We start from the raw sequence: 23,022 nt of genomic DNA on the forward strand, positions 1-23,022 counted from the left end.
CCAGTTTGCCAATATTTCTTGTTTCCTGTTTCCTGAGGATAGCATCATTTGATTGTCCTGCAAAAATTAAATTTCTAAAGATCCGTGACTCAGACAAACTTAGAACTCTTCTGCTTTGTGAGTGTGCAAGACTGTGCTTAGGGTTTTCTAAATATCTTAAACATCTTCCTGCCTAGACACTACCTCATAAAAAGAGTCTCCGTTTGGTCTACTTGTAAATAACCCTAGTGCATTCAGAGGTTGCTTTTCCTGGAGAGTCTCTTAGGATGACAGTTACTGTGTTTTGTGATCCTGTCTTTCATTTTTACATATATGTAATGTATGTGTGTGTACACACACGTGCATGTTCTTGATTAGCTGTTATTGAAAATACTACCTAGAGAGTTAATGCATCTTGATGTATCCTCCTCTGAGGAAATGCAATTGGGAAAACAGAAGAAAACAAAATCCTGACATCCACACAGGCTTTTTTCCTAGTGTCTAGGAACCTATTTATGCAAGTGGGAGTTTGGGGCTGTTGAATGGCTGCATCACTCTCAGGTGTGCCAGAACAGTTTTCTGCGCCTCGCATGCCTGGGGAGGTTTGTGGCAAACCGAAGCCATTTCTGGGCTGTTCTAAGAACACAGCATCCAGGCCATTTGTACTGCTGGTAGTATGGGGTTGCATCTCCAGGTACATGTCTCAAAACTCCATTTTTATTAGATACTAGCTTGTGTGTGCCAGGTTTGTGCTAGCGAAGGGTCATCAGATCTGAATGAGTCAATTACTTGTTAAGTGTCTTTAAGGTGATTATTCAGTGTTGATTTTTTCTACCAAGCTAAAACAGTGTCAATACTCAAACACCAAAAGACTCCATGAAATTCTTAGTTCTTCCATTGAAATCAAATAATGTCTTCACCTAATAAATTTAAAGAGTTTTCTGTTATGGCCCTCCCTGCCTTTAGCAAACTGAAGTGTTGCATATCTTTGAACTATAATGCAAGGGAAGGCCCTACCAGAGGTAACTAGAATTTCAAATATGTCAGATCTTAATTAAAAAAAAGAAGCGTGAGGGGACGGGGGGAAAGCTTGTTTCAGGTTCCCCTTCAAAGAGCAAAGGCAAACATGAAGATACAAATGTTTGATTTTTTTTTTCTTTTCACAATATTTTACTGTCTTCTAAAATGTGCATATTATAATAATTTCAAGAACAATGACCTTTTTTCAACTTTGATTTCCAGTGTTCATTATTTTGATCCTTATGTGTGTGAATAAATTTACGTAATCAGGAAAAATATCAACTGGACTTGAGAAGAAAAATCCATTTTCTTTGTCTTTTGTTTGATTTTTAAGCTGGACCATCCATCCCCCCAGTAGTGGCATATCCCAAAAGAAGCCAGACTAGCACTACAGACAGTGACCTCAAAGAGGAAGGAATTCAATCAAGAAAATCTAGCAGTAGTGCTGTTGCTGGAAGAGGAATTGCACCAGCTAGCCCAATGCTTGGAAATGCCAGCAATCCAAATAAGGCTGATATTCCTGAACGTAAGAAAAGTTCGGCTGTTCCTAGTGTAAGTAGAAGCGCTTACTTATCAAAACCATTAAACACTTATTTTGAAGGGGGGGAAGTGCTAAACCTGTGATTTATCAGTGGTGTTGGCTTTACTTTTCATCTGATGTAAATGTAGGTGTCTCATACTCTTCATAGTCTTGCCTTTTTCTTCCCTCATCAGTCAGCTACACAAGTTATCTGTTAAAAGTTATCTGTTAATATTCCTGAAGTAATTGGTAGGTATTAGTAATTAGCACTAGCAGCTGTTAGTGAGCAGTAATAGTTTACTTATTAAAATAAAAACAAAAACATGTACAAAAAAAAAAAAAAATTTAACCAGGCTGTCTCCTGAAACTTAGTATATATTAGGTTATTTTTGATATCCTCAATTACTCTTTTGTGGCCTTTTGTACAGAAGAATGAAGTCCGTGTTTGTATTATCCTGTTTCATATGTTTAAGGAGCCAGTTCATCTTTGTCCTCAAACAGGCTGCTCCAAGTCATAGTTACGTATATTGAGATTTTCAAATAGATGTTGATCTAAAAACTTCAAAGGGTGTCTTTCAACCTTTGCTTAAAAGCACAGTGTCTGACTTTGTCCTTATGGGCTTTCCTCCATCACCAAACAACAACAAAAACCACCCTAAGATGCATAACTAATGAATTTACAGGGTCAAATAGTAGGTGGAAGGGAAAAACCTGGAAAATCCTTGTTCAGTTTGGCTTTAACTTGTATACTTTGTGGTGCCTCTCCACACAGCAAAATTGGAAATGTGTTTTCATATAATAATGGCTTGAGTTCTGTAACATTTAGTTTGTAGAACTTTGAGATTTTGTACTGGAAGATTTCCTTCTTTTCAGAAGTAACTTCCCAGTCCTTTATTCAATTCACTATGGAGTGATTTTTTTAAGCTGTTATCCCACAAAGCTGTCTTATTTGGTCATATGCTCAGCATCAATCATTAGTTACAACAAAAGGAAAACAGAACTTTGTGAGCTTGGAGATTTTTTGACAGTATGAAGTAATAGAAATGAAGTAAGATTTTCTTGTTTTTCTTCATTTTGGTTACATATTGTCAATTGGATCAGTGGCTGAAAGTGACGTGGCTGGAGGATCTCAGTCAGAGATTCCTTAGGAAGATGTGTCTTCTACTGCATCAGCTCTTTATAAATGTGAACAAGAGCTCATGATTTGGGTGGATCCTCTTCTGATTTTTCTGGTCCCCTGCCCTTCCTGGTTTTTGATCAGTCTAGAAACTGTTCAGATTGTTTCTTCTTACATGGCAATTCTTGGCTATCAAATCCCAAAATTGTAGGACAGTCAAACTGGACCTCGCTCAGTATTATCTGATGTCTTAGTCAAGAGCTTTGCCTCGCAGTTATGATATGTTTTACATTTAGCATCTTCAATATTTTGATCTGCTCTGTTACAGCACTCCCAAATCCTGGGGATTTATTCCAGTTGTTTTGTTTCCAACTTCATACTACTGTAATGGAAGCAAAATTTGAGCTCACAGCAATAGGATACTTAGGTCTTCTGTGTGCAACTCTGATTTTGTACAAGCAGTACTACAAACTGAACAAAACTGAACATGTAACCAGACTATTGATGTCACTTGGTGGTTAAAATTGTCCCTATTTACAGCTCTTCATGTCACTATGCAAACACCTTTTTACTTTTTTTTTTTTTTCCCCCTCCTCTGTTAGGGATTAGTCTTTTCCTTTCTGGCTGTTGGGGATGGAGGGGAGCACTGATTTTTTTACGCAATTTCCAAAACTGATTAGAGAGCTCTGTTTGTAATAATATTAGTATGAATCTAGAAGGAAGAAGGATGTTAGAGGTACCACATTGTCCTGATGTAGGAAACAAAAGTATTCTGAGGTGGAGAGAGCTGGTGTTCTTACCAGGTGTTTATGTCCAAAAATCAGTAATATGATCAGAAAATCACTGAAGAGACAGCAAAATACCATGTTTAAAAGTAATTACTACTTTGACAGATACTGCAAAAGTAGTAGAACTGGTCTGCACTAGATACTCGTGTTCTCTTTTGAGTTGTTAGGACCTTTAGCCAGCTGCGTGCTACTCATTTAACAACAAAGCTTACAGGCATGCACTTAAGGATAAGAATTATGCTTGTAGAGCTGATAACTAAGTCTGGTATTGGAGTTTGAGACTCCAAGATGTACTTTGGAAGTTGAAAGAGCATGTGAACTCTTGCAAACTAAATAGTTCTGCAAGCTGAACAAATGTGTGTGAGAGAGCTTCAGGTTTACTTGGCAAATAACAAGTTAGTAATGAAGTCCTGCTACAGAAGAGGCATAGTTAGCAGCAACTAATAATTGCTTGTTTATCACTCTCAGCTTCAGGTTTTTCATCAGTGCTTGTAATAAGTTTGTCCCAGAACCCTTAGCGTAGAAAACTAGAGAGAAAGAATGGGTGGCATGTTTGGAAAATGATTTAGGCCAAAAGCCATAGTAGTGCTCTTAAGTAAGTAGATTGATTCCTTGTTTTAAGTCAGAAGCTGACTCTTTGAAAATTTTCCATCAGTCCTCATCTTGCTGTCTCCTAATGTGAAAATCGCCCGTCTAAACAGTAAGCATAAACCTTACTCTAGGAAGAGAGGAGGACTTTGTACCACAAATTCATCCTTTATGCTGTGATGGGACTTTGTATATGTGCGCAGAAGCCTTAAAATGCACCTTTGCACTGTCATCACCTCCTGAAAAGAAGGCACCCAATGCCACGAGGATGAACTTAGCTTGATTCTGTCTTGTCGTTCCATCAGTGTGTGTGATGCTGTTGGCACCAGTTTCAGGCGTCCTGTTCTGTGCACCTGTGCGAGTTAGTCATGTCCAGAGATCAGTAATCTACAGACTGGCTGAACCAAAAAAAAATAAAAATAAAAATGTCACAGCTGAAGAGCTGCCTAAATCAAATCATGAAAGGTTGTACACTAAAAAGCGTAAAGGCTCCTATACCAAGACTGTATTCTTGCTAAAACTGAAATTTGAAAGCTCGAAATGCTTAGATCTCCTATCACAACCTCTGAAATCTGAGCCAGACAACAAAAAGTATCCTGATACTTCTGTCTTAGAACACAGGCAAAGACTAGAAAAAGAGCTGGGTAAGTGCTCAGTTCTGCTAATCTAAGATATTCTTCATGCTCTTAGTACTTTTTAATGCTAGGAGACTGCACAGTTCACTTTTTCATTTGTTTGTACATTCATGCAAAGACATTTAAGAGGTTGTCTGTCTTTTAAATAGACAAGATGACTTCATTCCTAAATCCACAACTCAGGAATTGTGCTACTTGAGACTCACTGACTGTATAGCCAATATTTTGCCTTAAGGCAGCAAAAGCTGTGTGTATAGAAAGCACAGGAGGAGCATTTGCTTGTTGTTAAGAATATTCCAGTTAACAGTTTTATTTCAGGTTTGGAAACAAAAAAAGGTTTGGCTACTCTCCTGTGCTTGATCTACCTTTTCCCTTTTTTTTTTATCCTTCCTCCCACAATGCTGTAATGTAACCAGTTTGTGACATGTTTTCTTAATGCTATTTTAAAAGTCCATTGAATTTTCCTTGCCTATCATAGCAGTAATTCTTCAAAGAACTCCAAAAGGTTAGTTGAGCATGAAGTCCCCTGCCTGACTCTTAGTGGCCATCCTTACTCAATATGTGCTTATCCAGGTGCTGACCAGTCATTCCCTTAAGCTAGCCTCCAAGATGTTCCCCAGCAGTGATGTTTAAAGTTAATGTCCTATTTTGCTTCCTGCTTTGCCCCGTGATCCTTTTCTTTAAAGAAAATTTCTAAAGGTTTTTTCTACTTTCCAACCATATGCAGTTTATTGTGTTATGTTCTTGGGGTGGGGAAAAAATAGACGGCTTGCCAGCTTTTACTTCCTCTACAACCTGGGGGTGCATGTTTATCTGGACCACCATACTTTTCCTACAGTAATTGCATCTAACATTTTATAATTCTGTTATCTGTGAATTACCTAGCTTCTCAGTCGTTCCTGGAAAATTGACCGCCAACTTGGGCATATCTCCACCCTCTTTCTCTGTAAAGACAGAGGCAAAGTAATTCTATTTCTTTTCTCCCCTATAAAATAAGGTCTGTAGCTTAAATTCCCCTGGTTCTCTTGTCCTCAATGTCTTATGCTTGTATTTATACATGTATATTTTTACAATGTCTTATTAAAATTCTCTGCAATTTGTCTCTTTTAATTTGACTTACTCTTCCCTGTTTTTCAAAACTTGTCAAGTGTTCTCTAGTATTTTAATATTTAAAAGTCTGTGTTTGCTTTCCCACTGAATTTTACCATATCTGTTTCTTAAGCCTTCACTTTTGCTATCTTGTTTAAGGGTATGATCATAACTTAAAGGGAAATTCCACAATCTACAAGTGGTAAAGTATTTCAAAAATAGGCTCTCCAGATGTGGATGAATGATATACATGCTGAGAATTTGTAATTCAGAACATTGGTAATTAAAAACTTTAAGCTATACTGATTTTGAGCTATCAACATGAAATACAAGAACAACTTGATTGTTTTTTTTTTTATTGCATTATTTAAAAATACTGGAAGGTGTTCGTATATTAACTAGTTACTGAGTGATTGCAAGTTTTATAACTCTGTAGAAGTAGCATGAAGTAAAACAGCCTTAAATTATATGTAGTATTAACACTAGAAAAGCCTTTTTGCAGGGAGTAACAAGCCTATGTTTTTTAATTGTAGAATAATACTGCCCCTGGAGCAATGACACGGCGCAACACATATGTTTGTAGTGAAAGAACCACTGCTGATAGGCATTCAGTGATACAAAATGGCAAGGAGAACAGGTATATGAAATGTCTTCCTATGGTGTACGTCCCTTGTCTTCACATTTCCAAAATATTGTAATGCCTAATTTAAAAATCAATAATATTCTAGAGTAATTCCTAAAGGTGAGTACAGATCTTTGGTTATGGATCACCTGTAAGTATGTTTTTTCCTATGCTTAACTCATGCAGTCTTTATACACAGAATGAAGATCCTAATGCTTGGTTAAATACATTTCGTATTTGTACAGCCATCATCTGAAGTGAGTGGTTAACTCCTGTGGTCAAACAACATACGCTTGCAGAAGAGGTTTATTTAGTGTCAAACTACAAAGTATATCTCTGCTGGGCCATTCTGTTTTTACATTTCACTCTAAACTTTGCTTGCAGTTGTGATTATTTGGAATTTATTTTTTCCCCCTGTAAAGTCACAAGGGAAAAAGTCAATTTTTTAAGCAAAGATGAAACGGTGATAGGCCATTATCTTGAACTGATAATGTTCAGTAGTGATATTCTTGAAGTCCAAGTGCTTCCTAGTATTTACAGAACTCATCTTGAGAAGGAAAACATTGATATCTCCATATTCTGAGTGGAAACGGAGAGGAACAATGTGTTTACTGTTACTTTATTGAAAGCCTGACTAGAGCATGTAGTGAAATTGGAGTCATCTAACTCAAGTGTTAGCACCACAGCCACCACTGGTGCCATCCTTTCCTGTGCACCAAGCCCTGAGGGGAGCTGCAGAAAGTAGATATTACAGTGAACATAGACATTAGCTGTAGAGTAACACTTGTGGAGAATACCACCGAATTTGCTGGGTGGCAGAACTGCTTTAAGTTACAGCCAACTGTTCTTCACAGAATTTTTGCTGGTGTCAGAAGCTGGTTACAATTGAGTAGTTGACTGTTGCCAGGAGAGCACTAAGATAGCTAGTACTCAACAAAAATGCTTAAGCTTGGAGGAATGTACGCCTTCTCCACTACTCCCCAGAGTTTTCCCTGCCCCTTCATAATTTTATGTTATATAATAAAGCATGGGAAGAAAATACTTTTTTTCTACTAGCTTCTTTTGAATTTGGTGAAAGATTTGCAATTTTTTGCACATATTTTTTTCCCTTTTTTTCAAAAGCATATTAGGAAGAGTGATGAAGTTGTGATGTTGAATGGAAAGTTTGTCCCTTGTTTGACCTCTGGAGCCTAGGGTAAAGAACATGATTTTGACCCTCTCTCTTCCTCCTAGCTTTGAAGAGTGCCAAAAGTCTTAGCTGGCCAGCTGGGCCCACAGTCAACTGTCTTGTGAAGTACAGCACAGCTATTTGGTACTGTCTCTTAGTGTGTCTGTCTCAGACTTCATTGGTTAGTCCTTGTTAATGTTACCAAGTTTGTTTAGATTGAAATTCACCATCCTTTATTTCATTTGAAATGTTAATAGCATTTTTTCTTTCCCAACGCATTTTGAAAATTAATCTTTTTGTCCAGAATAGTTTTGATCAGATTTGATTACTTGATTTCTTGGTTTGTTAACAACATTTTTGTTCACCAACTAATATCTTTGCAATATCTTGACGATTTCTTTATTATATTTCTTCCAAGTTATTATTTACTAGGAATGCTTGAGAATCAGGTATGGTCTTAATTTAGGAATAACGTCATACTGCTAAGGAGTTGTCTTCTGGAGTTGTTTTTTTCCCCAGCCTTGACTTTCTCAGCAAACTTCTGCCTCTCTAGTTTGTCATATAATGGTTTGAAGTTCAGAGTTTACATTGTGTACTTGGCAAATGTGTTCTATTTTAGTTCTATAATTGGTTATCCTTATGTAACTTACCTTTTATTGTCAATACGATAAATGGTATCAAAACATCATTTGCTCATCTTGCAAATTCTACCTCTGTTTGAATCACTTAAAATGTCTGAGCATTTACATTTTGGCTATCAGGGAAAAAAAAGAAAATACAACTTTTATCCCATGTTTTTGCTTACTACTTTCGTGACTCTTTATAGTGTGTTAAAGAAGATAAGAGGAGACTGTATTGCTAATTGCTTTAGAGTTGGAGACTTCTCATTGTCTGAAATGCTTCAATGTTAAACTGCATGTTCATTTCGGCACAGTTTCAGAGTTCTTGTAGAGGTTTGCAGAATTAAAGCTGAATGTATTTTGTTGCTGTAACTGGGCGAAGGCTTGACTGATCACATGAAATGCAGACCTTTAATGCAGGTTAAGCAAACATGGCTATTGATGGGACTGGCTCTTCAGAATGAATTCTGCCTTTCTTCAGGTGTGTTTTTGTAATATCAATGTTTTTCTCTCAACTCGGTAAAAAGTAACTTTAGAAACTTGTAATGTTTTTTTTTCTCTGTGAAGCAAGATCTGAAGTAGATTCTAGGCTTAGTAGAAATCCAAGGTCTTGTTAAAATTGCTTTCTGTGCTTTTGAAATGTCTGTTGGTAGCAAATGTTAAAGGCAAGAGTAATTACTTTAAATCATTTGTTGCAGATTGGATTTTTGATTTTCTGTAGCTAGATGCTGACAGTGACCCAATTAAAACTTGGGAGACCTGCTTTAAAAAGGCAAGATGCACAGATTTAGTCTCCAGTCTTTCTGTAGAAAAAGTAATAAAATGTTCTGTTTTTATTTTACACACTGAATTCAGAGAAGGTGCTGGTTTTGGAGGTATGGAAACTTTCAAGAATTGGTAGTCAGTTAGTGGAGCTGATGATCAAGAAAGCAATCTTGAAGACCCCATGCCAGACTAATAGAAAAGGGTTTTTAATTTCACATCCCATCTTCAACACATTGTGTGGCCGACACAGGTATTCTGCTGGAGATGGCTCTTGGCTCTCCTCCAAAGCCTAAGCATTAATTAATGCACTTGGGGACTCATTAAATGCTCTTCATAATGATAGGCAATTGCTTTAAATCATTTGTAACGCAAATGATTTACAACAGCCTTAGATTTTAGTAAGCCTTAGTGTTAATTGATGAATTTAGCTTCCTGTTTCTACGATCCCAGGCTGGTAATCCAAGGAAGTTGATCTCCAGCAAAGCTTCAGAGAAGGAACTTTCATGATTTAGTATGTGCTCTGGTACCTTATCGATACCTTGAGTTACCACACCTTTGGAGGTAGATGACAAAAGGAATCTAAGGCGAGGTAAAACTTGGGTTTAATGTGTTGTAAAACTAGATTCTTTCTCCTTTGTCCTTTGCAACAGACTGCTAGGAAAGGAGCTATAATTGTGAAATGCTTGAGTGGCTAGTGACCAGATATTTGAGGATTACTTTGGGGTATTGCTTTTGGGATGAATGTTCATTTCCTTGGAATTTTGTAATACCTTGGTACAATGTAAAAGCTGGACTGTTTTGCAAACCTGGTTTTAGCAGTGATTGTAGCTGGCATCTTGCTGGATTCAGCAGTGCAAAGAGATGCAGGCATGACTCAGATGAAGTTCTTGTGTTTTAACTTCTTCAGGATCTGCAAGAGGGAGCACATTTTGTTAACTGTTTTAGCAAAGAGTTCTGATGTCTGAATTCTGAGGTATTTTCTACTTAGCAATGTGAGAGCTAGGTCCAAGAAATGGGTCAGCTGATACAGCTGGACTAGCATTCTCCTCTCCAAATTACCAGAATGCAACAACAGGACTTGAATTTCAGAGTGTGTAGCTATGAAGTAACTTGTAAGTGAAAGTGCAGTGTCATGAAATGCGCTGACAATTACTGATTTCTTAACCTTAAACAACATTTTGAAGTTATAACTGACTTACTCTTAAAGCAAACTTAAGATGTATGATATGATGTAGCCCTTTGAGTGATACCTCATGTGGCCTCTCAGGTTTCTCTCATCCCCTTTATTACTAGATAATGTGAAGGCTGCAAAGAGTGCTTTGGTGCAAAGTAAGAAAAATATTGAATGTTTCTATTTTAGCATGTTATAAGGCTGACAGATCACTGGCCAGCACTGTAGACCTTCCTTCAAATCCTGAATGTTAACTTGAGGAATTCAGGGTTCATAGCCAACCAATGAGATGCTCTTCAACAGTCGTACCTTCTCCTTCAGAGAACGAGAGCTACTCATTTCTTCTTATAAATGCAGGTTGATTAATAGTAGCTTTTTTGTTTGGACATCTCTGGACTTGTTAAATGTCATGATACTGTTCTTGGTTGTGCCCATGAAGTGTCTGAGCTGTTAGTTGTAGATCAAGATGTGAATACTTGTCCGACTTGCATTGATTTCTCTCAACGTGGATACTTTCTGGAAACAGATTATCTCACTGCAGTAATGGAGCTATCTTTGGTCAATTTTGGAAAATGCACTCGGTGTTTTTTTTTAATGCATTTCTTTAATGTTGACACCAATACAAATTACATTAGTAATAAAATATACTTGTGCATGAGCTCAGAGCAGTGGGTTGTTCAGGTTCTGTACACTTGCCCAGCTAAGGAGGGTGGCACTGCTAGCTAATGCTATTGATATGAGAATTATCACTTCACAGATGTCAAGTGCTATGTATAGTAAGGATGCTTTCTGAGAGGAGCTTAGGGTAGTTACTGCTGTGTACATATAAGATGGCCAGTAGAGTTCATGTTCTTTCACAATCTGGTTAATAGAAGGAAAAGTTTGCTTTTTTTTCTATGCAGTAGTTTGTTGTTGGTCCATCACGCTCTTCTTTCTGCCTCTGCCTGAACCCAAACCCCCTCACAGCCTGACAGAAATGTTCGCTTACGCAGCTAGCCCTGCTTCAGTTTGTACTACATCCTTCTCCAGTGTTCGGCTGCGACATCAGAAGTCGATGTCCATGTCAGCCTCTGTGCACACGAAGATGATGTTGCCTCCAATAGACAATGGCGCAGATAACTTCAGGCCTATGTAAGAACCTGAAATCGTTGTGAAACTAACTTATACCCACTGCTTCTTAACTTTGTGCTGTGGAATTTTAGTCCTAGAGTGTTCTAGTATATATTGCCCACAAGATGTGTGTTTCCTCATTTCTAGTCTCGTTTACATTTGTCTTGTGGTGTGTCAGGCTGTCTGTGACATAATCCTGCAATAATGAACGTTATTTTTTTTAGCGTTAGGAGTATTGGACATGCCCTATTGTCAAAGTTTGTTGGGAGACTGTAATCTGTGTATTCTGAAGGACTTCACTACTTGGAACCGTTCGCATGTAGACAATTTTCTGTAGGATATTTTCAAATTAGCAAGTTTTTCAAAGATGGATAGATTGTGGAGGGAGAGGTACTAAAGTTATCCATTGCTTCTCTTTCCTGGAAGGAAACTTGGCTCATCTATTCTTTTATCAGTCTTCTCAGTGAAACACTGTATGCCTAGTTTATCTGGTCTTTTCCAGGATACTTGTGTTGCATTTTTCTGCCTATGTAGGTTTCTGTTTCGACAGCCTTTTAATCCTAACTTACGAATTTTGATTCCATACAGTGCTGTAATAGTGTTGATATTTCCAACCCTGGCCTATAAAAAAGTGTCTGCTTATGCTTTACTGTAGAACTTAGTGTTTTGTGTTTCCTGCAAAACGGTTGTGCTTCCGTAAAGAAGTTCTAGCGTTGTCTTTTTGTTTTCTGCTCTAGCACTATTCCCGATCAAAGAACTCCTGTTGCTTCAACTCACAGCATAAGCAGTGCAACCACACCTGATCGTATTCGTTTCCCCAGAGGAACGGCTAGTCGGAGCACTTTCCACGGCCAGCTCAGGGAGCGTCGCACTGCTACCTACAACGGACCCCCGGCCTCCCCCAGTCTGTCCCACGAGGCGACGCCGCTCTCTCAGACTCGAACCAGGGGTTCCACTAATCTCTTTAGCAAACTAACTTCGAAACTAACAAGAAGGTAAGTGATTTCAAGCAGTAATGCTATCCAGAAGCTTCTCTTTTTGTCAGATAGTAGAAATTACCAAGTAGCTCATTAGGTTGTTTTGGCCACATTCCCTGGTCAACAGCCGAGCTATGTATCTGCAACTTAAAATGCACCTGCCTGTGTGTGTTTTTTTCAGTTCTTTTTAGTTACAGAAAGCCATTTTGTTTTATACCACTTGATTCAATTGTTAAAAACTGAGACAGCTTGGTCTGTGCTGATTATGCTGGGCTCATAATCCTCACGTCTGGGGTACAAATGTTGCAGAGCTGAAATACTGCAGCTCAGTTCAAAAGCTGCTCACTCTGTCTGTATAGTCTTTCAGTAGAATGTATAAACTAGGATCCCAGTCTTGATAATTAATGTGTTAGAAGCTCTGGCTGTTTCTCCCAGTCTCAGGTTATTGATGTTTCCTCACGGGTAGAAATATCAGAGGTGAAAGGATGGGGGCAAGAGACAACAACTTCTTTTGGCAGCAGTACTAGCGTAGGTCATCCTAAAGTAATGGCAGTACTACAGTTTCCATCTAGGCAGCAGTCTGGTCAGGCCTTGAAAGATTTAATCCTACTTTGACATTTAGTTCATGTGCAGGTTCTTGTTTTGGTGTGAAGATGTGTTGGGCTAGCCAAGGCTTGGCTTAAGCAGCTGCTTATTCCTGACAGTTTTTATTCTAATTGGATTCTTGGTTTCACATATGTATGATTTCATTAGCTCCCACAAGCACTAAAATAGTCGGGGTGAGACCACAAGCTGGGAAAAAACACCTATTTTCCTTACATATTTATAACCTGCGGGGTTCATATATCACATGCTTGAGACCACTCAGATATCCACAATTTGTGTTTGCAGAAGTTTCTTATCTTTTGTTTTAAGATAATCTCCATATTTTTATACCCTCCTCACCATATGAAACTTTTGAAATACATCATTCTGATCCTGGTATGCTTGCATTTATTTTAGGCTTATCATATTGGCATCCAGCCATTTCCCTCCTGTACATTCTGTGACTGTACATTACCTCCCCCCAGCATCCTCTTCCTAGTCTCCCATTTCTACAAAATAATGTTAAGCCAAACTTCCAATTTTTCACAACTGGCTGATTTCAATTTAGGGAATTAATTTATAAAAAAAAAAAAAAAAAAAAAAAGGCAAGGGGAAGTTCTAGTTCTGTGAAAAAGGGCAGCCTAGCCCTTTGGTAAATGTTTTATGCTACTCAGCATTCTCAGCAAGCACTTTTCTGGGAAATAGTGCACTGTAGGAAGTTGCTTTTTTTTTTCTCTTTAGAGATAAAAGATGAAATTCATTTTTTTCCATAAAGCCTTATGCTTTTTGTCAAGTCTTAATCAAATGCATCCTTTTGGCACGTCTTTCCCTCTATACTTTTGTTTGTAATACCCTTACTTAATTTTCCATCTGACATTCCAAATGTGGACAGTCAAACTGTGAACATGCAAGCTTTTTACTTGTGCTGCTGGAACACAGTCTTTGTCATTCAGAGTGACGCACTTGTTTAGACAGCAGTCAAACTTCTATCATTACCTCTGATTTTCAACTTCTGCAGTGCAGTGTGGTTTGCTTTAAAAAGTTTTTCCCCCAGTACTGTAGCAATAGTTTAAATTCCATCTGGACTTGATTAAATAACATGCAATTATAACACAATAGCACTGCTACAGATGGTTAAGTTTGCATTTGGAGGACCTCTTGCAGTTGGTGCTCTGTTATAGTAGGTACAAAGTACTTGGGAAATGGACAGTCCCATCAAAGTATACACAGTTGTATTTCTTATCTTAAATTAAAAAAAAATGTTATTTGATTCTAGTTTCCTCTATGGGTGATCAGAATCATTCTGCTTATTAACTATGTATGTTCTGGTGTAGGCAACAGTTACAGCTTCTCTCACTGAATTAGCTAAATAATTAAGGCAGTTTTTAGCACAACATGGATGACAGTGTTAGGAAGGAAGGAAGAAATCTAACTTTGAAGGTACTCAAGGTCTAATAATAGTTGGAGTTACTGATTTTACTTTCTATTTGAATTATGTGAGGAAAATCCAAACACGTTTTTCTGTAACTTAGCACATTTTCAGTTTTAAGGTATTTTGAAACCAGTACGTATGTTAACATATAATAACTACTGGTGATGTATTTCCTAGAAAAAAAAATAAGTTTGGAAGTATTCATGCTAAAAAAAAAAAAGTTCAGAGTCTTTAGACCTTAAATTATGTGCCTAATCTTAGAATGTATTGAAGTGTAATTTCAGTGTGCATTTAAATGAGGTCTTTTTGCATGCTTCACTCTAAATGGATTTTTCAATTTATTTTGTACAAAACTTTTTGTTAATTATTATTTTGGCTTAATTTCTTTTAGAAACATGTCATTCAGGTTTATCAAAAGGTAGGATTTATTTATATTTAAAAAAAGCGGCTCCTGCAATTAACAACAGATTTGGCTTTCTAGCCTTGGTTTTCTGAAAACTAAACTTTCTGCTGAGAACTAAATACTTTCTTTCTTGAGAGGAAAGCATAGAATAAATCCATTAACTCGTGATGATTTCTAAGAATCTGTGGCACCTGTATAACAAGATGCTAAGCATGCCTTGTGAATTCTTCTTTCTTTGATAGAGTTGGTAGTACCAAAGTAATTCTGTTCTTCGTACTAATACACTTTAGCATGCTTATGTTTGAAAAATGAGGTGTTTGATAACAATGATGAAAATATAAACAAAACATAATGTTACAAGCAAATGAAGGTAAGTAATGCTAAACTTACGTTCTCTGTTTTATGGTATTAAAAAAAGTCATTGTGAAGCTTTGTTTGTAGTTGATATAGTAGGAAGCAAACTGAACATGGCTGTGAATCTAACACAGCATGGCTGTGAATTGTTTTGTATGGAAGATTGAAGATCAAATAACTATTTTAAAATGGGATGTGTTTGCTGAAGTGAATTGCAGCTGAAGTGCAAGTAGAGCACTTCAGTTACAAGCAAAGTATAATGTCTATACTAATGTATTAACAAAAGGAAAAAGCTGAGAAGTGTAATTCACATTTCAATCCCAAAGGATTGAATTTAGCCTTACAATTTGGGAATGTTATGTCTTTTTAATCCATTATGAAGCATTAAAGTTGATTGCACAATTTTGATCTGCGTGTAGATTTTGCAGCAGAATCTTCATTATTTATCAGCAATATTCAGTTATGTTGAATCATTGCTTGGAGCTCCTTAAAGGATGATGCTTCCAATTTACAAATATTGATCAAAAATAGGTAATCAGTGCCAAAAAAAAAAAAAAAAAGTAATCTGTTTATCTTTCAAACTGTAAGGCTTTGTGCTACTAATTTGAAATTAGTCAGACCATTTCAAGGAAATATTTAGTATTAGGGAGACCTGAGATATGTTAATAGCTGCTTAAATTTGGGTTTATTCAGTTCGTAGTCTAAAGGTACTCCCCCCAACTAAACAAGAAAATTTCATTTCACTTTATAATTACCAGGGCACTTCCAAACATGCCAATGTTTAGAACTGATGTTGGTTGGTTTGGTTGGCTGGCACTGTCATAGCTAGCTTGAGAAAAGGAACGTGCATGAACTGACAGCTAAGGGAAGGAAAGATCCAACAGAGTATAGAGATGAAACTGAGCAGAGGCAATAGTTCTAACCCATCATGCATAAAGAGCTACAGGGCACATACCACTTGGTAAAAGGGAGCTTTTGTCTCTGTAGTTGCATTCATTTTAAAACAAAGTATTGTGATCTGTGTAACCGCCACAACTGGATGCGTGTAAGTTTGTTATCCTGCTGCTCTGAAGAAAAATGAAAAATGCTAAAATGAAAAATGTTCAGATCTGAACTAGAATGCTATTCTTCAACTTTGGGATTTAAAAAATAACAGTAACCTCTAATTATTTTTTTAAAAAATCTTTAGTTGGCCAGGAATTTTAGGCTATAGTGGAAATACATTCAATGGAAGCTGCAGCAGCTGTCTTTTGAATAAGAGATTTGCAGAGTCTTATACCACCTACGCAGAACCAGGCCGTGCTTTTTAAATTCTGTTTTACATGTGCATTGTATCCCTCTGCACCTGATGCTGTATGTAGGTACAAAAATAAATTGAAAATGTTATTTGTTGGCAGTTTTTTCCTATTTCATGTGCTATGAATCTTACCTAAACTCACTGTCTTTAATACTGCAAGAACTACTGTAACCCACGTGTACAGTACTGCAGCATCATTCCTGAGGAGCTGGATAAAAGTAGATACATAGTCATTCCTTTTTAAACAACGTAGTTCTACTAGTGTAGAACTGGTACACAGAGCTACTATGTACATATACATTTGTATATATACATACATGTTTGTATATATATATATTTGTATACATGTGTGTATATATACATATAGAAAATCTTGTACTATGCACTGTGCTTGCCAATATGCATATTGTGGAAAGCTAACTTTTTTCTGACAGCAAAAACTCACTTTCTGTGTTCTAGATTTTACTGCAGCATCTTTTGTCCGTTTCCGTAAATTAATGTTATTTTAGTCTTGCCCTCTTTGCTGTTTTTCTATATCATTTTAGACAGTTCTCTTTTGTGTTTAGTGGGATTTTTAACAAAGAGCATACAAAGATGTAAAGAACAGAAAACACAGTATAATAAAACTCAGGACAGACATGCAGAAACATTCTTATTTTTGAAAGCCTTTCAGAAACTCTATAGCAAAAATAAAAGTGTTATAGGCATTGCCTGACAAATGAGGATGTAACTTTTCTATATATTTGTTCCATTCTCAAGACGAAGGAGCATCTTGGTCCGTAAAATTAATTTATGTAACAATAAAAGCAAAACCAGAAAACTTGGAATGTAACACAGCAACTTGCGGTTTCTACAGAAGTGACAACTGTGGTAGCAGTGAGGAGCCCTAAGGGCTACATCTGAGCTGCAGACCCACCAAAACAATGCTGGCAGCACAGGAAGTTAATGTTCCCAAGGCATGAGTGCTGTGCTGTAACCATTTCCTTGGTGAAGGAAGAAGCATTTACAGAGACGGGCACCCCTCTCTGGCTGGTGTTTCGTATTTGACAGTGAGTGTCACCGCGTACGAGTTCCTGGTGCTAAATGAGTGGAACCCTGATGCACGGAAAAACTTAATAAAGTAAGATTTTTCAAAAAGGTTCCCATGAAGTAGTGTTATTATTCAAAGGTGGCATGATCAGGTGGAAATGATCTTTCTTTAATTCAGACTACAGTGTTTCAGAACCTGAACCATTCAACCTAAAAAGGTCTGAGAACATCCTCAAACTGGACAGGTGCTGGTAACAGTAAGGCCGTTCCTCATTGGGAATTCTGGTTATCATCCCATTTTCTACAACCTTTGGCAAGTTTAAAATCAAAATAAATTGAAGTAAAATGAGCTGCAAATGTTTGCAGCTCTTAAAGATATTGCCTACACTTTGTAGGAACACAATGTCACTTTAAAGTCCAAGTACTCTTAATTTCTCTGTTGAGCAGTCTTCTCACTTGTTAGCTTTCCCTAGTAAAAAGAGCCTCTCTTTCCAGCATCTGGAAGGTGTGGTGGATTTGTTCAGTTGGTACAAGTAATAGTTCTCTCCCTGACAATCTTCTCCTAATTCAGTCTTACAAAATTGTTGTAGAAGATGAGTTCAGGGATTGTGTGTGCAGACCTAATCAATCTTTTTGTACATTCTCTGGTATCCACCATAGTGGAATATCACATGATCTTAATGTGCATACCTAAATGATCATCAGTGCTATTGATGTTTTAAACTGTTAACATGGGTTTCAGAAATCAGATAGAAGTATTGGCTGCAGTCAAGTAATAAGGACGCTGGGAGGGCTGCAGCCTTTGAGTCGGTCATCCTGCTGTGTTACTGGGGGGAACTGGAAGTTTCCCCCTTTAAGAAGGTTGAATTTTAACATTTGAATATAAAAATATGATGAAATGGCTACCAATAAAGCACATTTTGAAGTGCTAGATTTATTTGAGGACTTGCCAGCTGTTTTCTTCTCACTGTCTTCCTTATGTATCCCTTTTGCTTGTTACAGCTTTTTATTAGTCAATGGAAAACATTTCCTAGCAGAGGAACCAGCATCTTCCCATGTGCTGTGCAGTACCTCACAGAATAGGGATGTTCTGGTGATGAACAACATGATGAGTGACCTAGCATTTTTTTAAAACCTATATTTATATTGCAGTATGGATTTTGAACTCCATATCCTGCACAGCAAGTGCTATCACTGCATTCTGCAGTGCACTCTTGCAGTCTGTTCCATTGCATCAAGACTGTACTCTTTCCACTCTTTTCCACTGATCTTAAAGGCCTGTTTCCTCACCACAACCCCTTAAAAGGAAGAAAATGAGGAAACTAAACCTCGTAACACCTCACACAACCTAATATAAATCTCATGTGCATGAAAAAATAAGCTTGTTGTCCTACATTCTTGTCCCTAGACACCTGATAGCCGAAGTGTTTTAATATATTTACTTTACTGAGTGAAGCCCTGTACTAACTTGGAGTAGCATGGATTAAGAGTTTTATAAAGATGGCTTCCCTACAAGCAGAATTAACACTGAGATGTAGAGACATGGTACTGCAATAATAGGAACATAGAGGAAGATGATGATTTTCCCTGTAATAATTCTCCTTGATACTGGTATGTTAGTGATTAGCAACATAGCTTTAAGTAGTACAAAAAGAAAGCTTAGGCTTTCTTTTGGATGTAGAAGATGCATCAGCATGGGAATTAATAGCTATCACAGCATAAGAAATCTCAGATTTACCTCCGAACTTTTATTAAAATGTATATGCATGTTCTTTTTTAAATGGTTTGGTATTGTTTAAACATCTAATATTTTGGTATTTGGTGTGTGTGCAAGCACCATGATTTTTTTAAATAAATAGCTTAATGATTAGGAGACGTTTGTCATTTAGCAGGTACTTATTAAATGATAAAGTAATTTTAATATATTGTAATTTTAGCTTAATGTTTTATACTTTTAGGTATTCGGCTTTATTTGATGAGTTCTACCACGTAAAGCATACAATGTGAAAAGTAGCTAGGGGTCTTTTTAAAAACTGTAGTTAATAGTTTTTTTTTCACTTCGGCAAGATGCTCTGTTCTGAATTTGTTCTAATCTAGTAAGTTCATTACATCTTTGTTGCTTTGTATTTTAACACAACTTCAGTATGATTACGGTGTCTTTGAGCAACTATTCAGATATTGTATATTGTAGTGTAAGATTTGTCTTCTCTTTCCCACTTCCTTTTGCTTCTGCATTCTTTTCAATGAGGCTCCCGACTGAATATGAGAGGAACGGGAGATTTGAGGGCTCAAGGTGAGGGTAAAATTTTTGTTTAAAATGTTACTTAGGTGAGTTTGAACCTTTCTCCCCTTGATTATGTGGCACAGTGGCTTCAGGCAGCAGCTTTTGTTTTGTTTAAGGCTTTGAAACTAAACAAAGAAGCATTTTTGTCTGCGGAACAGCTATTAAAGCATTGACTGGCTTGTTTCTAAACTTTCATCTTCCATGTTGCCTTTTCCCTTGTGTGTTTTTGCATTTTAGTATTTATAAGTTGCTGTTGTCTTGTAGATCTGTAGGTAAATGGTGTCTAGTGAGACTCCAGATGTGTGGGATAACCGCTGAAGGACATTAAAATACATTTTTCATCTCCAAAATCACAAATGGCTAAGCTATTTTTCATGTTAAACTCTTCCTCAAATCTTCATATCAAACAATACTAGAAATCAACAGATTTGTGTTCATTCCACCAACTGTTTTCAAGTAGAAAAGGCTTTCCAAAATAAAATGAGCATTGAATAAAAGTTGGTGTTCCTCCCCCTATCCCTTTTGCCAGTTCTTGCAGCTTTATTAAATTAAAACCTTAAAACAGAATACTCTTTAATTTGCTTGCTGATGTTTGTAACATCTGGCAAACCACATAGCTGGATTTGACAGCATAATCCTATGATTCTCATAGTTACTGGAAGTCTTTCTAATAGAATGTGAAATTATGAAATGTGTTATCTTTGTGATAGATTTATTTTGTTTTGACTTTGCTATTGCTTTTTATGTAACTTTTTCATAGTTGTCTGCTTAATGCTGGGAGAAGGAAGGGATCATGTAACCAAAAATTCATTGCCAAATATTTTAAGAAAGAGCTTGACTTATTGTAAACTGAACTTTGAAGTTCAACATGAGGCCTAAATTGCATGGTTTAGGGTCAATTAGGTTGTGTGTTTTCAGAAAATATTAAAGCATCATTGTCAATATATTAAAATCTCTTGCCCTGGGAACAATAAAATTTGAAGAGATGACTGACAGCATGTAGACATTCCTAAAGTAAATCTGTCATTTTTTATCCTAAAGGTCCAAGTGTAGCTCCTTACTCTTTAGCTGCACAACCACTGATTTTAATGAAAGTAGAAGAATCATTATGAACTAGAAATTTCTGGAACGTTTCTTTTTCATTGTCCTGAATAACCTTATTTCTCCTTACCAAGGGAAAAGCTTAAAAAAAAAAAAAAAAAAAAAAAAGCTTTAAAAAAAAAAAAAGGCAGACCTGGGAAATGCAGCCTCAATATTTTGTACTTTCTTAAAACTGCAGCCGTAATAGGAAAATAGGAACCCTTTTACCTAGGTTCTTTGCTAACAATGTGAAGATGTTTAATAGTGACTTCCAACTTTCTCTCCTGCATTTCAAGGTGCTTAGTTCCGTAGATCTAGTAGTGAAACACTTCATCACTTTAATACCAATAACTGATGTAGGTAAACAAATCAGTGACCAACTTAAAGACAGACTATTTCCACCCTGTTGAAAGTAACCCCAATATCCTACAATATGGTGGGTCTTCAGTGAACCCCTCAAATCTGTGAAAATAATGATTTCAGAGTGAAACCATCTAGCCCAGAGCTGGGCGGCACGCGTTGGGCCTGGGTGAGCAGGCGGGTGACCCAGCGCAGGGCCCCGAGCTCCATTTTCCTGCTGGTTGCCTCCGCTGAGGCACGCCATGGCCCTTCCAGCCCTCGGTCCCCACCCTGCTGGACAGGAGGAGATGCTGAGGAACAGCTGGTCACCGTTGTGTTTGTGTGGGTGCTTCCCACGGCCCAGCGCTCCCGTGACGCGGGCTGGGCGCCGTTTTGTCACAATATTTTGTCACACGTCACCAAGCAGCTGTTTGATGTTCCAGAAACTTCTAGCACCAAGCCGATGCTGGGTGCCCCGGGCCACATGGCCCAAGAACAGGGCTTTGAGCAGCACCCAGCTTAAAACTGAATCATAGCTGGTGTGTGTAGTTTTACCACACTAAGGTAACTTACCTCATGCTCCCAACTCCAGTGACTTCCAGTTGTTTCACAAGTCGAACCTTACCTTTGTTTCAGCCCCAAACGCTAACGCTTTATCTTCACTGTGTGTTTGTGTAGCTGTGGGGAGCACGGGGCGCTGCTCACAGCCCCTAGACACTGCTTTTGTACAAGTAGTGTGTGCTGAGTGTGAGTTCGCTTCACTAACACGCAGCTCGGGGGAGGTCTCTTGCCCTGCTGACTAAAAACTTGCTGTCTTTCAGCCGCAATGTAGCTGTGGATCAGAAGGATGAAAACAAGGAAGCCAAGCCTCGCTCGCTGCGTTTTACGTGGAGCATGAAAACCACCAGCTCCATGGATCCCAATGACATGATGAGGGAAATCCGGAAGGTCCTGGATGCCAATAATTGTGACTATGAACAAAGAGAGCGTTTCTTGCTTTTCTGCGTCCATGGAGATGGGCATGCGGAAAACCTTGTACAGTGGGAGATGGAGGTGTGTAAACTGCCAAGACTGTCCCTGAATGGAGTTCGCTTTAAGCGGATATCGGGAACATCCATAGCTTTTAAAAACATTGCTTCCAAAATTGCCAATGAGTTAAAGCTGTAACAAGAAAAATAGTTAAGTTGTAAATTAGTTAGCAAGTGTTTTTGAGAATTCCAATGGAAATGTATAGAATAACATTTAGGCAATAACTTCTGCATCCTTCTGAATAGTGATATTAAAAAAAAAGCTGCTGAGCTGGGAGGGAGAGTTGGACTTTTTTATAAGTGCACTACAGCATTAAAGTTGCCTACTATGTAAAATATTACCCCTTCTGCTTTATTTCCATTGCTCCTAAGTCTTTGACAACAAATTGAAACACAGAATATATTCATTTAAATATGCCTCCTGTTTGTGTGGACGTGTGAATGTACAGTATGTGTGTATAATATATAAAGTATTATATGTAAACAATTCATTTACAACATCGAGCTGTACCAGTACCTCTTTTTGGGCTAATTTTGGTGCTAAAAATTGAAATGGCCAAGGAGGAAACACTTGAGTTAATATTTAAAATAACTGAAGAGATAACCAGTAAACGCAGGTTTACAGTTCACTGCTGTGTTAAGGAAAAAAAAAAAGTGTGTGAAGGGTTTGGATTTACGGTTGTGAACATTATTAGTCCTGTTTTCTAAGTAGAGCTCATGAGATTATTAAAAGTTCACTTTTACTGAGTAAGTCTTGCATTATATTTTGCCCACCTATTTATTATTTAAGTCTGAATCAAAATTTTAAAATGTAGTTGATTTGTGCATTAAAATTTGGGTAAATGCTTCCATTCTTCTGCTTCTGCTAAACTACTAAAATTGTATCTTTGTCCTTTTGGTTTACGAGTATTGATTGCAGCTAAGAGCATTTCTCCGTTGCTCCACAGTTCCTCTACAGAACAATGCAGTGCACTAAACATTGACTAGTGACTTTTTCTTTCAGACCAAGTTCTCCACGTTAG

At 37.5% G+C, this 23,022-nt stretch overlaps 1 protein-coding gene across 14 annotated transcripts in view; it reads left to right on the forward strand.

Annotated features, from left to right (window-relative positions):
• Positions 1 to 22,751, forward strand: part of MARK3 (microtubule affinity regulating kinase 3) — a 61,882-nt gene extending 39,131 nt beyond the window's left edge. For 2 of the 14 annotated variants that reach the window (XM_084521799.1, XM_084521806.1), the window contains 7 exons: positions 1,334 to 1,551; positions 6,270 to 6,373; positions 11,049 to 11,213; positions 11,930 to 12,187; positions 14,578 to 14,604; positions 19,518 to 19,562; positions 21,794 to 22,751. In XM_084521799.1, coding sequence (XP_084377925.1) covers positions 1,334 to 1,551; positions 6,270 to 6,373; positions 11,049 to 11,213; positions 11,930 to 12,187; positions 14,578 to 14,604; positions 19,518 to 19,562; positions 21,794 to 22,139 — 1,163 coding nt within the window. In that variant the 3' untranslated portion in view covers positions 22,140 to 22,751. The remainder of the gene's footprint in view (positions 1 to 1,333; positions 1,552 to 6,269; positions 6,374 to 11,048; positions 11,214 to 11,929; positions 12,188 to 14,577; positions 14,605 to 19,517; positions 19,563 to 21,793) is intronic. The other 12 variants (XM_084521810.1, XM_084521812.1, XM_084521800.1 and 9 more) reach the window with 8 other exon arrangements.
• The last annotated feature ends 271 nt before the right edge of the window (positions 22,752 to 23,022 follow it).

This window comes from Aythya ferina (genome assembly GCF_964211825.1).
Source record: "Aythya ferina genome assembly, chromosome: 5".
NCBI classification, from domain to species: domain Eukaryota; kingdom Metazoa; phylum Chordata; class Aves; order Anseriformes; family Anatidae; genus Aythya; species Aythya ferina.